Source organism: Liolophura sinensis, chromosome 7 (assembly GCF_032854445.1).
Source record: "Liolophura sinensis isolate JHLJ2023 chromosome 7, CUHK_Ljap_v2, whole genome shotgun sequence".
In the NCBI taxonomy this organism is placed as follows: domain Eukaryota; kingdom Metazoa; phylum Mollusca; class Polyplacophora; order Chitonida; family Chitonidae; genus Liolophura; species Liolophura sinensis.
Genome location: NC_088301.1, coordinates 35,084,148 through 35,098,084, shown reverse-complemented (window position 1 = coordinate 35,098,084; position 13,937 = coordinate 35,084,148). Strand labels below are relative to the sequence as shown.

Sequence of the window (13,937 nt, the reverse complement as noted above, 5' to 3'; positions counted from 1 at the left end):
TTTATTACTTCATATATTTTCTAAATTTTTAGTGGTCTTTGTAGAATTGGTTTTTTGATTATTGATTGGAAACAATGGTCATCATGTTTGACAGTTGGTACATACTTGATTGCTTGATTAAGCTTTATTAAAAACATTTACATTGGGGGTAGTTACTGGCAAAATGTTTTAATATTCAGTGCTTCAAACCAAAATATTAATGTTCTATTTTTAATAATGAATGGGTGCATGAATGAAGACCACTTCATACTGCAACCATATCGTTACGGATTTAGACGTCGAAACAGGCATTCGTATATACCAGTCGTCCTATCGAAATGGACACTCCAAGGTAATAATCCCAAGACCAATTTCTGAAACAACATTTAACCACAAATAAACAAAGAAAATATATAAAGAAATAAATTAGGACGGATCCATGTAAGATGTCGTTAAGCCAAATGTGTATCTCAACTGCACTTTGATTGCAACAGTTCTTATATCCAAAGTGCAGATCGCATTCAACACGATTAATATATAGACCCTAAGCTCCGGGTTATGCGGAATTAGCGGCGCTATTGTAAATGTTTGCTATGTATGCCAATAAGTAATCGAGAATATTCGTGTGATTGTTTGCACAGTAGACGTTCTTTGAAGACCAGTTGTCTTTCATCAATATGGCGTGTATATATCTCTTCGCAACATGTGGGAAAAAGAGAATCTGTTGTTACCAGTTTATATAAAAATTGGATGACATAAGCGATGGACTGTAGTGACTGTACACAGTCTTGTCAGTATGTAATGCGTATCATATTTTTATGAAAAGACCGTAATGTTTGTGGCGCAATGTGGCTCGCCAATGAACACATGCAGATTTTTGTATCCTAATCAAAGGGAAGAAGTTTGGAAGACGATCAAGGAGTCTGGTGGAATCATGTACCCGAGTTTAAAAGATGGTGCTGAAAAAAGGCACAACCTGATAAATGGAAGGCTAAAAGGTATATCTTTCGCAGCTAATGTTGACAACGCCCCGGAACAACCTCCACTTTCATCACCTTTCGGACCTACGCGTTTTAGGTGCCTCTGGGCGTCATACTGGATAATATAAGGGCGTATAATATGTATTTTTCGGATTTTTCTTCTAGCACGTCTGGACAGCATTATGTAATTATAGCCCTGTGCCAGAAAACTTCGAAAGCTGACAATTTTTGCAGTCAACCTCTTCCGTTTCCCGCCCGGCAATCCAATCTTTTATATTTCACCCTCTGGGGACAAAATGAGCGTTGAAGTCTGGGTGCAGACACTAAGTAGATAAATATGAACAGTGTAGGAGAGCTACTATGTACACACTGAGTGATGGACCTTCGACACGCGCTGTGGTCTCCATGGCTACAGGTTGAAAATTTTTCAATGTTTAATAACATCAACACGCCATATTTCAGATGAGGACCAAATTTTAGCTGTATGTTCATGAATATTCTATATTTCGTCAAATACCGTTGGTCAGTCCAATGTTGCATGACGCTCACCGAACTTTGACCACCGTCTACTTCACCGTCCCATTTTCAAATCTGCATATACCAGATCTAAAAGTTAATGTCCAGAAGGAACATGGGCGAAAGTTCAAGCAAAACTTTTTATCCAGACTCACAGGAAAAACGACAGCTTGTAATATGTAAGCGTGTGCCTCAAGTTAAAGAAAAAAAATGTTTTTTCATCTCTGCTATAGCTTGAATGTAGGCGAAATAGCCTGAATGTGTCCCATGTATCGAGACCTGGTAAGTAAGAGTGATATTTATGTAAAAAGATGTTTCAGCTTATATAATTATTTAAGAACACACATCGGTGAACTAAAAGGGTGCCGTAGAGAAGTTGCCGCCTGTGTATGGACAAACTGCATGGGTCCTCCCTGTTAGATGGTTAATTGCGAGTAAAATTTGACGAGTTGCGATTTGAACCATGTACCACATTTTGTGCGAGACTTCATTTATGCCTCTGCATGTCAGCACCCTCCAGACGCCATGAATCATATGTGAATGTGTGGATTATAGAGTTACCTCATGGAGTATGTTGAGACGATGCCAATATTCCTTGGAACTGGAAATTTACAAAGGAGATATGCGAATTGCCAGTATATATCAACTGATCTATTTTATACAGCTGAGAGCACAGTCAAGCGTGGTCAAGCGATATGCCTGAATATAGGAGATGTAGGTGTAATAAGGTAATGGTACGGGTCAGGTAAGGGTTGTTAACAAGATGGTGTAATATGTTCAAGCAAGTCTGAGCTGTTTTGTGTAAGTTGTTTTCACGGCAAACATGCATAGACTTTATTCACCATGATGTAGCTATTAAAGAGAGTGGAATTTGTTTCGATACACCCGAGTTATTACCAGTGTCACTACATTATGTATTTTTAGTAATGTGTTAAATTAATTTAGCTCGCATGTGACTTATATCCTGTTACTAACGCGCTCTGTTAATAAGTATAACGGGTATATAAGTTATAAAGGTTTATTAAAGCCTCTTGTAGATCGATATTGCTGATACCTTGCCGAACTTTCCATCTGGACATACGTACAGTTTACATCTTCGCATTTGGTTAAGTCCACTATCAACATCACACCACGGAGGGTCTCCGTGGTGGTTAGCATGTCAGCGCTCGGCAATGAAACTCTCACAAATACGTTCGCCGTCCGCGGGAAGGTCTTGGAGCAACCTGCGGAGAGCCGTGAATTTACTCCGAGCTCTGACCGTTTTCCTTCAACCATAATGCTGGTCACCGTTGTTTAAGTGAAATATTCTGCGTACGGCGTAAAACACAAGTCAGCTAAATAAACATCAATCAGCAGACGGTGAGTTCTTGCCCGCAGTCATGTTTAAAGGACTGAAGTAGATTGTGTCATACTGTAAAACCCTATTTATTACAAATGAAGGAGTCTAAAGACTATAAATCTCATGTTAGACTCACATTTGTGTCGGGCTACGCCTTCACCATAAAATAATAACTTCGTCCACCTCAATGAGTGCATGGAAACTGCCGCTGGACATATATCGGTACATTCTCATGTAGGACCAGTACATTATCACCTTTGTTAGCATGAATATGAGCGGTATAGCAAATCAATGTATGCAGGCCTAGATACTACACATACCTGTGTGTGTTAAACTCAGTATTATACAAATGTATCTTTTGTACAGAAAAAAAAATAGATTGAGTGGGGTTCTTTTTTTCGCGCAATGGCGATTCTGGTTCAAGGTCAAAGCATTCTACTGTCCTGTGACAGTGCACGAGTATATATGTTGCCTGGTTGCGCAGATACGTGGACATAAATGGACAGGAAAAGTACAGCAGACTACACAGCTTTGGCAGCAATTTTTTTTTAAGAAATTTTCACCATGACTGCTTTAAGCTCACTTCATTCACTTGAATGGCCGGAAAACTACTTGAGTCTGCGAGAGCATACTCCAAAATTTTATGGACAACGCCTTTGATGTTCATCTTACATTTGGTGAAGAATATCTCGTTTTATAGTTCTGAAGACACCGTGTGGACTGCCAAGTTCACTGCCAAGCATAGAGACATAACTAAATGCTATACGTTAGACAACATGCGTAAATCAGTCAATACTACAATTACACTATTCATCTGGGTTCTGTAACTGTACAACTTACACAAAACACTTTAAACTAACCTGGTAAAACCTGGGAAAGGTTATGGCGAGTCAACTAATTGTCAGTTCACTTATATAGGCAATTGTCTTTCACTTATATTATTGTGTGCAAGTCTGAACGGTACTCATTGGTTATGGATCTCTTTATATCTCCAGCTTTAAACGTTTAATGATTATCCTCCCTCTAATCTAATGGGCGTCAAGAATGCCAACAATTCAATAAAAATCCAAGAAAGGCTTCAAACATATAGAACAACAGAACAAATGACCTAGATGGATTTTATTCATGTGTGTATGTATATATGACATTCATAAAATATATAAAATTGGTAAGATTACATCCTATCAAATATGATTTATATGTCAAGCATGTCATTTTGTTGTACCAATAGAAAAGCCCTGGTGCATGCAGATCACGCCTTGAGGCTCCAAAATGTTGCCATTGTAATCCTTTAAAAAACACCTTTTCTGTTGTAATAAATACACCAGGCTATCAGTAAATCAAGATGATTCAGATATGTACTATGTGGCCATTTAAAACCAACAATAGTTTTCTAGTTTGTTACAGTGTTACACAATGCAGTGGTCAGATTAGTGGTTACTGTGTAAAGCCTGGGGAAACATCGCACCTGGCTAGATATCCAGCAAATCTCTGACATAGTCAGTTTGCAGCTGGATTTGAACCCTCAAACTCACGGTTAAGGTACAGTGAACTTCAGAAAAAGTGCTCAAATTTCTCTGTCACTCAAGACTGCAGATGACCAAAAAGTCATCGTTCATATCCTGTCATCAATACAGTTTTCCTGGAATGGACATTGCAAATTCCAAGGTTGGCATGCAGTTTAGACTTGTCGATAGTCTGCAGTAATATGACGCTCACCAAGCAAAGACAAATGCAGATTTAGACATCACCAAGTTAATTTAAGACAGATCTCGAGACAGCTCCATGTATGCCAATCTAAGCAACTGAAAAATAAAAATGAGAAATTTCCAGCACTAGGTGAAAAAACATCACACCTCAAAAGCTCAAACTTCTTCAAAGAATAACTTCTTGAACTTTATCTTGAGACATATCCTTTCCAGTTGTACATACAGACATTAAAAATGGTCTAAAAATGTATCCTTGTTTCAAGAATAATTGAAACAACCTATCAAGGTCATATCATCTGCATCTGCCTTAATTAAAGGAGAAGAAAACATAAAAATGATGCCAAAATCAGAAGAAAGAGCCTCAAAACTTATTTGCAAATATGATCTTTAATATTTTGGGGGGATTTTTTTTCAAGAGAAAAGGGTATTTGAAAATATTTTTGTATGGTGGGTATTTGGGACCAACTTTTGGTATTTATCGTTGTTGCATAATAATGTTCTAAATAAGGATGTGATGCTTCTCTAATAAATTTATTTAAATGTAAATTGGAAACATACACATTAAATCTAAATTATGATAATATTTATGAACATATTAAAACTATAAATATGATCCAAATTGAGGTTTAATACATTTGTTAGCTGACTAAAAAGTTAGACTATAAATACCAAAAGGTGGTCCCAAATATCCACCATACAAATATTATTTTCAATTGTCTTTTTCTCCTTGAGAAAAAATCTGAAAAAATATTGAAGACCACATTTACGAATAAATTTTCGTACTATTTTATCTGAACTTCAAGTCATTTTTATATTTTCTCCATCTTTAACACATCACCTTCACTGCCACCACTGCCTGCACGGACACCAACACCTTTCCTACCATTAGTGCCTGTCCTCACACCAACAACAGCTTTGAGGTGACACCTTCCATGCCACCAACACCTGCCTTTATAATACATCACCCTTCCAGGCAATGGTGCCTGACCTGATGCCAACACTTGCCTGGAGATCTTTCCTGACCCGGACACCAATTTTGAAGTATTGGTTGCATTTGTATGGATTACAACTCAGTGTGTGTATAGGTATCAAACATATAACTGTGTACATGCAATAAGCTTACTGAACTTTAAATTGGATGATACTTGAATAACAATCACCATATTACACTTACCTGATCTGTATCTCTGACCTTCTTGTAGTCAGTTTTACTCTCATGTTTTGTCTTTTGTGAAGACTTCATCTCCCAATCATTTACCTAGAGAAATATACAATACTGTACTACATGTCAAAAGTTTAACCAATTTTCCTCCTCAATTCTCTACATTAAAGCAATCAATTAGCCAACTAGCTTCCCGCTGCCTGCAAAACATTGTGGAAAAATCAAGATATATATACAACATTTTTTTTTTATGGATTTCCAAGGGTTACTTGTGACCATTTGCAACACATGCATATATGCTCATATCCATACATGTAAGTCTTGTCATTGTACAATAACCTACATTATGACTTCATATAACAATAGTTTAATATCTACCTGTTGCCACGGTTTTGCTTCAGGTGTCTTCAGGAGAACTTGCACATTATTGGCATCAAATCTTGCCAACTGTGAGGAAGACAAACCTTCTAAATGCCTGTATGAAAATACAATACATATCTTTGAAGTTAATTATGAAACTAATATCAGTGCACACAAACCAGCGAACTTATATATTATTATTTATGTCTAGTCACAACAGTCCCAATAATAACAGCTACATCATACCTTCCTTATCTACAGAATAGTGATATAATGAATGGTTGAAGTTCTTGCCATGAGGAACCACAAGTCATTCTATCTGCCCGTTTTGTAGGTTACTAAATGAGCACATCCATATCAATACATAAAGGACGTTACAAGTCCTTACAAGATTATTACACTCTTCAGTAAAAAGTCAATAACTGAATGCGAAACATTACCATGTCTGACGATGAAATGGAGACAGTGGAGTTTCCTGCACGTTAAACCCTGCAGCCTTTTTACACACTTCAATCAAACTCTGCAGCCTTTTTACACACTTCAATCAATCTGCTCCTTACCTAAAATTTTGCTTAGCCTAGGACATCTTTTTCTCTTACAAGAGCCATGAGCATCAATTCTGCATCACATTAGGCCTCAGGCCAAGAACTTCTCAGCCTCCCTGCCTTACGTCAGGAGACTGTCGTCACACAGCAGAACAACATGCCAGGTCATCTACTACATTCATTAACATGACATAACTTTCGAAAAGGCAAACAATAAACAGAAATCCATCGCAATCTTTCATCAAGTTCCTATGCATCATACTCTATAAATATAGAATATATGTGCATGTTACTAAACTGTAGCAATAAACGCATTATACACTGTAATATACTTACATTAAACACAAGTCAAGGTCTGATCTTAACTTCTTTTCAAATTCCTGAAAATTGTCCTGCAGGGATCTGCAAAGTCAAAATATTATAAAAGGACACCAATTAACCCTTCAAGGGTACATGTAGTCTAATGAGCAACATAGGGGCAGCTATAATTACCATGAAAACTCATTTATTTAACATATTTAACTGGTATTGCAAAGGGCATTTAAGATTATCTCCCTTATATTACACACCACAGGTTAATGGACGTCAGAAAAAAATCTGGAAACATGTTCATGAACAAATCATTGCATACTCCCAGGAAAATACTTTTCACAATGCTATGTCACCACTTGTTTTACTATAAGATTCCAAGTACCTTTTACCAAGGGAGATAATATTTATATCACAATTGTTATAAAGTAAACTGCTCACACTATTCGTCCTTGCAGAAAATGTATGTTCTCCTCCATCTTTGAGCGTTCACATTTTAAATGCTCCTCGTAAACTTTTTTAGTCATGTCACGAATACTTAAAATATTATCAGTCAAGTGCAGGTTGTCTTGCTGCAATACAAACAAACAGAGGATAATTTGTGCTGTTTCTGGTACATAAATGATATCAAAAGTCCATTAACTAGAAGTATGCAACTTCCCTATAGCTAGTCTCCATAGCACAGTACACGTTACTGTAGAAGCTGAAGCCACTTGGTGGAGAAACATGCCAACTTCTTGGGTGGAAATTGTGAACTGCATTATGGGAAATCTAATGTAAGCCGTTGCTACAAGAACTGCCCTTACATTGAAACCGAAACTCTGTATTTAAAAACTCCGATTTCGCTGATCATCTATTTTAACACAACCGCGTTTGGAACCCATCATGCATCAGCCATTTCTCACCTGTTGCACAACAGAGATAAAGAAAAATACATGAATGCTCAGATATGTCACATAACGCATTAAAAGAAAAGTGTAAAGTGCTGTGGAGACTAGCTGTAGGGAAGTTGAATACTTCTAGGTAATAGACTTCTACCTACTGATATAAACCTTACCAGAATTTACTGAATTATTCATAGACTACAGTAACTTTAAGTTAATAGTGAATGATGTAAAGCTCATCTTAAATGCATTACACACTCCAATAGATAGATGTACTTGTAATGTATTCTGTATAGATCTATATTATATTTGCTCAATCCAAATGAAACTCGATCTGATCACGTGGAAATTGTACATTCATGTATTTCTATTTTTGGCAAGTTTTAAAACATGTAGTCTCAAGAAAATGACATTTAACAATTTGAGTTCCATACATAAAAAACAAAAAACATAAAAAAGGTGTATTCTTTCCACAGATATGGCTGGAAATGTCCATGTACATAAGCTTGACATGCTTTGTTTAACAAGTAGTTTTTGATTGTCTATAATCTTGCATCTTTTCAGATATCTAATGCTGTTGTACAAGATACATTATAGTGAACAAAAATTATTCTTAGCTTACTTGGGTGGAAGCTCTTTCTGTGGACGTTGGTCTGATTGGTACATTATCCAGACTGACAACATTAGTCTTTTGTAAAAGCTCTGAATGATAATTTGGAGATCGGTCAATGGGATTACCCTGTTAAACAGATAATGAAAAAACAGACTTTGGCAGTATCATTAAAACAGCCAACAATGATAAAATACAAATTATTAAACTGCCTCCAGATTTGAATCTGGATAGCAAGAGTCTACAGAACCTTTTGTTATATGATTTCCAAGAATACTAGTAAACAGTACATTATAACAATTATGATAATGACGATGAAGAAAAACACCAAATCTCACAACATGTAAAGTAGAATTGAGTATCTAATACTGGATTCTCAAACGCTATACATGTAAGTTTTGGTTAATAGCGCATTTGTCAGGAGCACACTTGCACAGCTGAGGTGTATCAGGTTACCCAAGAACTCTCCCAACGTTATACATAACATTTGATCACCACCATATATAATAATATATATATATATTATATATAATATATAAGATATAATAGGAGTTATAACAGGACTCATCATTTCATCCTTTATAGCTCAAGGTGTTTATTGCTGAAAACTTATACAAACATGCAAAATTTTTTAATGACAAGAGTTTAATAAATAAGTTTTAAGTATTATCACTCCTTTGACATGTTCATACTTAAGCTGGTTTAAGTGCAAAGATGGCTTGGAGCCAGTTTGATTCAGCCTTGTGAAGGCAAGGCAGGGAATTTAATCTGATTTATTTGCCCTTAATTGTTAGAGACAAGGCTTAAAGGTAGTTTCAGGACTGTCTGTTTATAATCGTCATGTAAATAAGTCGATCCTGTTTCAGTTTGTTTTATCACTGATCGTTGATCAGTATCATAAATAACAGGTGCTATGTCCAAACATTTAGTAACAATATCAATTTTACCTCAAGATTCAATATCCTTAGCTTCTTCAGTCGTCCAAGGACATCAGTGACAGAATGGAGAGTCAGGATGCGATTGTTAGCAGCATTCAGCGTCGACAGGTGGAGACATCCACATAGGGGAATCAAGTCTGGCTACAAAGATTAAGGGCGGTTACTCATATAAGCATGTATCAATGTAGCCTACTCAAAGCTGGACACCTTTAGTTACATGGACGCTGCATATAGTTTTATATAAGTACATGTAGGAGAAATTTAAATATAAGCTTACATTTTATATGGAATAGTAAGTGAGTGAATAATGACTGGCTTATCTGTCTTTTGTATAGATGCCTAATCTGAGTGCTTTAAGAGCTACTTCAGTGTAGAGACCTATAAGTCTTAAAAGCAGGGTTAATTGATATGGAGTCTAACTTGTTCTAAATTGTAAAAACATTGCACTGTATTAAAACCACTATTGTAAGTTTCTGAAAATAATGCAGAAACTCTTTCATTTCCAATATCGGCTGGTTTAACCCACTGCTAATGTATATAGCCACAAGTGGCATTATTCTTTCAAATGCACATGACGTCATTCCAGTAACTATATCTATTCTTGTATGTAAAATCTTTTTATTAAAAATTACTGTCCATATGAAACAGTTTCCTTACTCTCAGAGAGTATTTGTTTGAAAAGTGTTTATACTTTTAGATTAAAAGCAATCTGTACAATCTAAGTTTAATCAGTGCATGCATGGTCACATCATACAGATGATGACCTTTGACTGGAGTCAAGTTTGTTAACATTCAGGCTGTCGTTATCACTCCTGTTGGCCATCGTCATGCTGCAATGACTGAACACAATTAACAATTTTAAATAATCGTCTAAGGGTCAAGACTGCATATTAAAAATTCCATGTTCATCGACAAAGATTTTGATCCAATTCTGGTCATGTGTATGTACATGCCTTGTTCATATCATGACATTTAAGTTACTTACCACTTTATTATTCTGAATGTACAGCTCATGGAGTCTTCCCAAAGACTGAACACCGTCCAAGGATTTCAGCTAAAGACATGAATATATTAACAATAAATGTCAGAAACGACATTGAAAAGATTGTTATTGTTGGTATAATGTAATGAATATGCCAAGAGACAAGATGTGGGCTTCTGCACGGATTAATCTTATTGCACTAGAAGTATGAGTGAAACACTCTTAAGAGTAAATGTATTAGACAGCCCCAGCAATGCTGGCCACCAGCATTCTTGAGTATGACATAAAAAAAATCAAATTAAAAATGAGCATACACTGCACAAAAGGTTGAAGAATTAGGGTACATGTACTGCAAACATTTTAAACCATTTTTGATTCATGAAGTACATTAAAATAAGTGAAACAGGTTACATGATATCTTTTGAAACAACTGAAGATAATATGTTGGTTTAGGTTTGTTTTAGGGTCCCAACAGCTTCTGTTTCACCTGATTGTTGTTGAAATGCAGCACTTTTAAATTAACCAGTCTAGGTAACCCTGTGATGTCCTCCAGCTTATTCATGCTTAGGTTGAGTTCCACCAGGGAAGGGCATGATGGCATCAGGTCAATACGAGTTATCTCATTGTGAGAAAGGTTCAAGGTATGTAAATGTTTCAACTGCTCAATCCCAGTGACACTTGAAAATCAGAATTGAAAAAAAACAGAACTTTTTACTTATTTTCTTTTTTAACCAGAGTCAAGAACATATATATTCATTAAAGAATTATGAAATTATTTAATAATTCTAAACAGACTGATATCCATATTTTGACAGTGATTCTTGTATTTGAAACCTTTGAAATGGGGTTAATAGCATGACTAGAAAAGAGAGAAAGAATCTACTGTTTAGATTCCTTATGTCTTTATTTTAAGTAAGCTTTAACTTTTTCTGATCTTTGCTGTTAAAGAAAACTGTTATGTTCTTTCTAAATATATTGTACTAAATACTTGTTACGTAGGTATAAAACATAGAAAGTTGTGATCTTGAAAAGCAAATAGGTTAATAAGTAAAGAAGTACATACATGTATGTGTTTCAAATTGGTAAAGGAATTTAATCATTATTACCATTACGAATAGTCACATGTAAGACACAGCTTAGGGTGGCATTTCAATAGAACCAGTATCTATTAAGCTTTTGAAAGTGATATTTGTTCACATAAACATAAACTCACAAGTTAAAATGATAGATATTTCAAATGCTCACCTTGAGATTCTATTCAAGGATGCATCTAGGGCTCTCAGGTTGCTTAATGGTGCCAGGGAATCATACTCAAGGGAAGACAACTCATTCAGGGATAAATCAAGAACACATACTCTTGATGGCATCTCCACAACATCCTTGAACCTATCTGATCTTGAACTAAACATTTACACAAAATCGTTTAAAAAAATTAATACTCTTGTGACATATGTTAGCACACATATCCTGTGAACAGAAATCCATGATGTAAAGTGAAAAATGATGAAAAGTACATATTTACGTTGAGTAAAGAAATATTTACAACCATTTCAATCATACAGTAATAGTATCTGACTTCCTGTACATGTAAATTATTAGCCTATTAATTTATACAAATTACATACCTGTCAGAGCCCCAAACAAAACCATACACGACTGATCGCAGATGGCACATTTTGAGGTCGAGTTTGAAGTACTGGCTTTTGTCCACATCCCAGTCCTGTGGTGTAGTGGATAGCTTTGATATCTTTGTCTCAACGAATTCCCTGCTCAGAGCATGCGTCATGTTGGCCCTCAGCAGTTTTGGGTTGTCTTCACACTACAGAGCAAGTGACACCCTTATTCTATGCTTGGTCCCCTGCTACACCTTCAGTATATGAAATAAGGGTGAAAGCTGAAAACAAATTCTGACACAAAGAATTATAACATCAATTTTTCTAAAATTTTCATTGAAGTAAACAGTCTAAAATATGACAAGGAGTTATTTAATTGTCACCTTTTAGCACAACTGACACAAGATCCAAATAAATAAATCTTGACATATGAAAAAACAACAAGTTTACAGGGCACGGTATTAATGAGAAAGAAACTTTCCAGGTTAAGTTTCATAAATGTAAAAGTGGATCGATTTAACAAAGCAAAGAAACCTAAAATGTATTTAATCAACATGAAAGGTCAATATAAAACACATATTGTGCGTTAGTACTTTCATTTCTCTTCTTTCAAACTTTTATTTTTATCACAATTTCTATCAAAATTGTATCAAAACATCTTTAAATAATGTCAACAGATTGGTCACTTTTTAAATAAGCCATGACAAATATTATAGAAAAACGTACAATGATACGTTCTAATTTAATTTTAATACGACAATATGCACTGTTAACAGGCTTATATTTTATCTTACCGGTATATTATTTATTTTATATTTTATCTTCATTTTTTTTTTTATGTTCATATGTAGGGCCTCATCATAAGTCTCGATCAAATACATTAACAAGCTATACTATCAAGATTTAAAATAACCAATATCCTCATTTTGAAACAATGCAGTGTAAACTAAAAAAATTAAAACACCAAATCAACAACAACAACACATTAACTTACTAGTAATTTTTTGAAGTTACCTATACGACACACACTGTAATATGTAGGCCCTATGTAGCATGTAATAATAACAGAGATGACAATGACTCACGGGCTGCATGCTTATTTCATTTCGCTTTGAGCTCTTCGATAAATGGGAGGAAAGAAGAAAAATGTCAAAGGAGTAACACAGACCTCAGGGGAACAACATACTTCCAGGCTTATGTGTGATATGGCAACTGGAGTAAACAACGTAGGCCTACACATCATTCGCGCCACCACATAAGTCACACACAAACGGGTGACTACAAAACTTAAACCTACTTACTGTACGGAAAGTTTTTAAGGCGTTCGACTTCAACATAACTTTTCTTTTCGTGTGGCAAACCAGATCCGTCAGTGCATATTTTACCTCCATGGTCAGAGCACTATATCATACATACAAGCCGTAATATCTTTTTCATAGAAACACTCCCTCGCCCATGCGTCAACATTTGTATACATGCATAGAAACAGAAACTAGCCGTCGACCAAAGTTCCGGGTCAATAATCGTAACGAAGTTTAACGCAAACCAGCAAGGAATTATAGAAGTAACGGTACATAAAGTAGGTGTGACATAGGAAAGAGATTTCAGAAGTTTCTGACAATTGAGTATAAAACCAGACAGCAGCTAGAATAAAAACACAACCCACACAAATATAGCCTACCGGTATACATGTAATTTGACATCTGAATTTTTCAAGAGCCATGAACAAAGAAATTGGGCTTGTGTTAAAGGTGACTGCTAGGCATATCTGCAGAAGTTAGTCTATACCGAAGGACAGTTCTAAGACTACTTCACGGTTGGGGGATAACTGAAAAATAAAACAAACTGAATTCCCGCAACTTCATTATTGATCTTAACCTTTTTAAGCTAAAAATGGAATTGGTCGTATGTAGGGGGATTGTTCCATAATTTTTTATGTCAAGTTGTATTATGCTTTATAATGGCCAAATACTTTATGTCACTGAAACTATCTGGACATTGCGATCCTTTC

The 13,937-nt window shown here is 35.6% G+C and overlaps 1 protein-coding gene across 3 annotated transcripts; it reads right to left on the bottom strand.

Annotated features, from left to right (window-relative positions):
- Nucleotides 1-3,924: 3,924 nt before the first annotated feature.
- LOC135471118 (uncharacterized) lies at nucleotides 3,925-13,592 on the bottom strand. Of its 3 annotated transcripts, none has more exons than XM_064750186.1 (12): nucleotides 13,228-13,592; nucleotides 11,939-12,220; nucleotides 11,559-11,714; nucleotides 10,801-10,990; nucleotides 10,317-10,385; nucleotides 9,341-9,472; nucleotides 8,406-8,522; nucleotides 7,341-7,471; nucleotides 6,927-6,992; nucleotides 6,064-6,160; nucleotides 5,698-5,781; nucleotides 3,925-4,619 (listed from the first exon to the last, which is right to left on the bottom strand). In XM_064750186.1, exons 2-12 carry the CDS (start codon nucleotides 12,097-12,099, stop codon nucleotides 4,575-4,577), a joined length of 1,248 nt encoding a protein of 415 aa, XP_064606256.1. In that variant the 5' UTR covers nucleotides 12,100-12,220; nucleotides 13,228-13,592; the 3' UTR covers nucleotides 3,925-4,574. The 3 variants fall into 3 exon arrangements, with proteins under 3 accessions (XP_064606256.1, XP_064606255.1, XP_064606254.1); XM_064750185.1 differs by lacking the exon at nucleotides 13,228-13,592 and adding an exon at nucleotides 13,012-13,201 and having other exon boundaries at nucleotides 11,939-12,180; XM_064750184.1 differs by lacking the exon at nucleotides 13,228-13,592 and having other exon boundaries at nucleotides 11,939-13,201.
- Nucleotides 13,593-13,937: the final 345 nt, after the last annotated feature.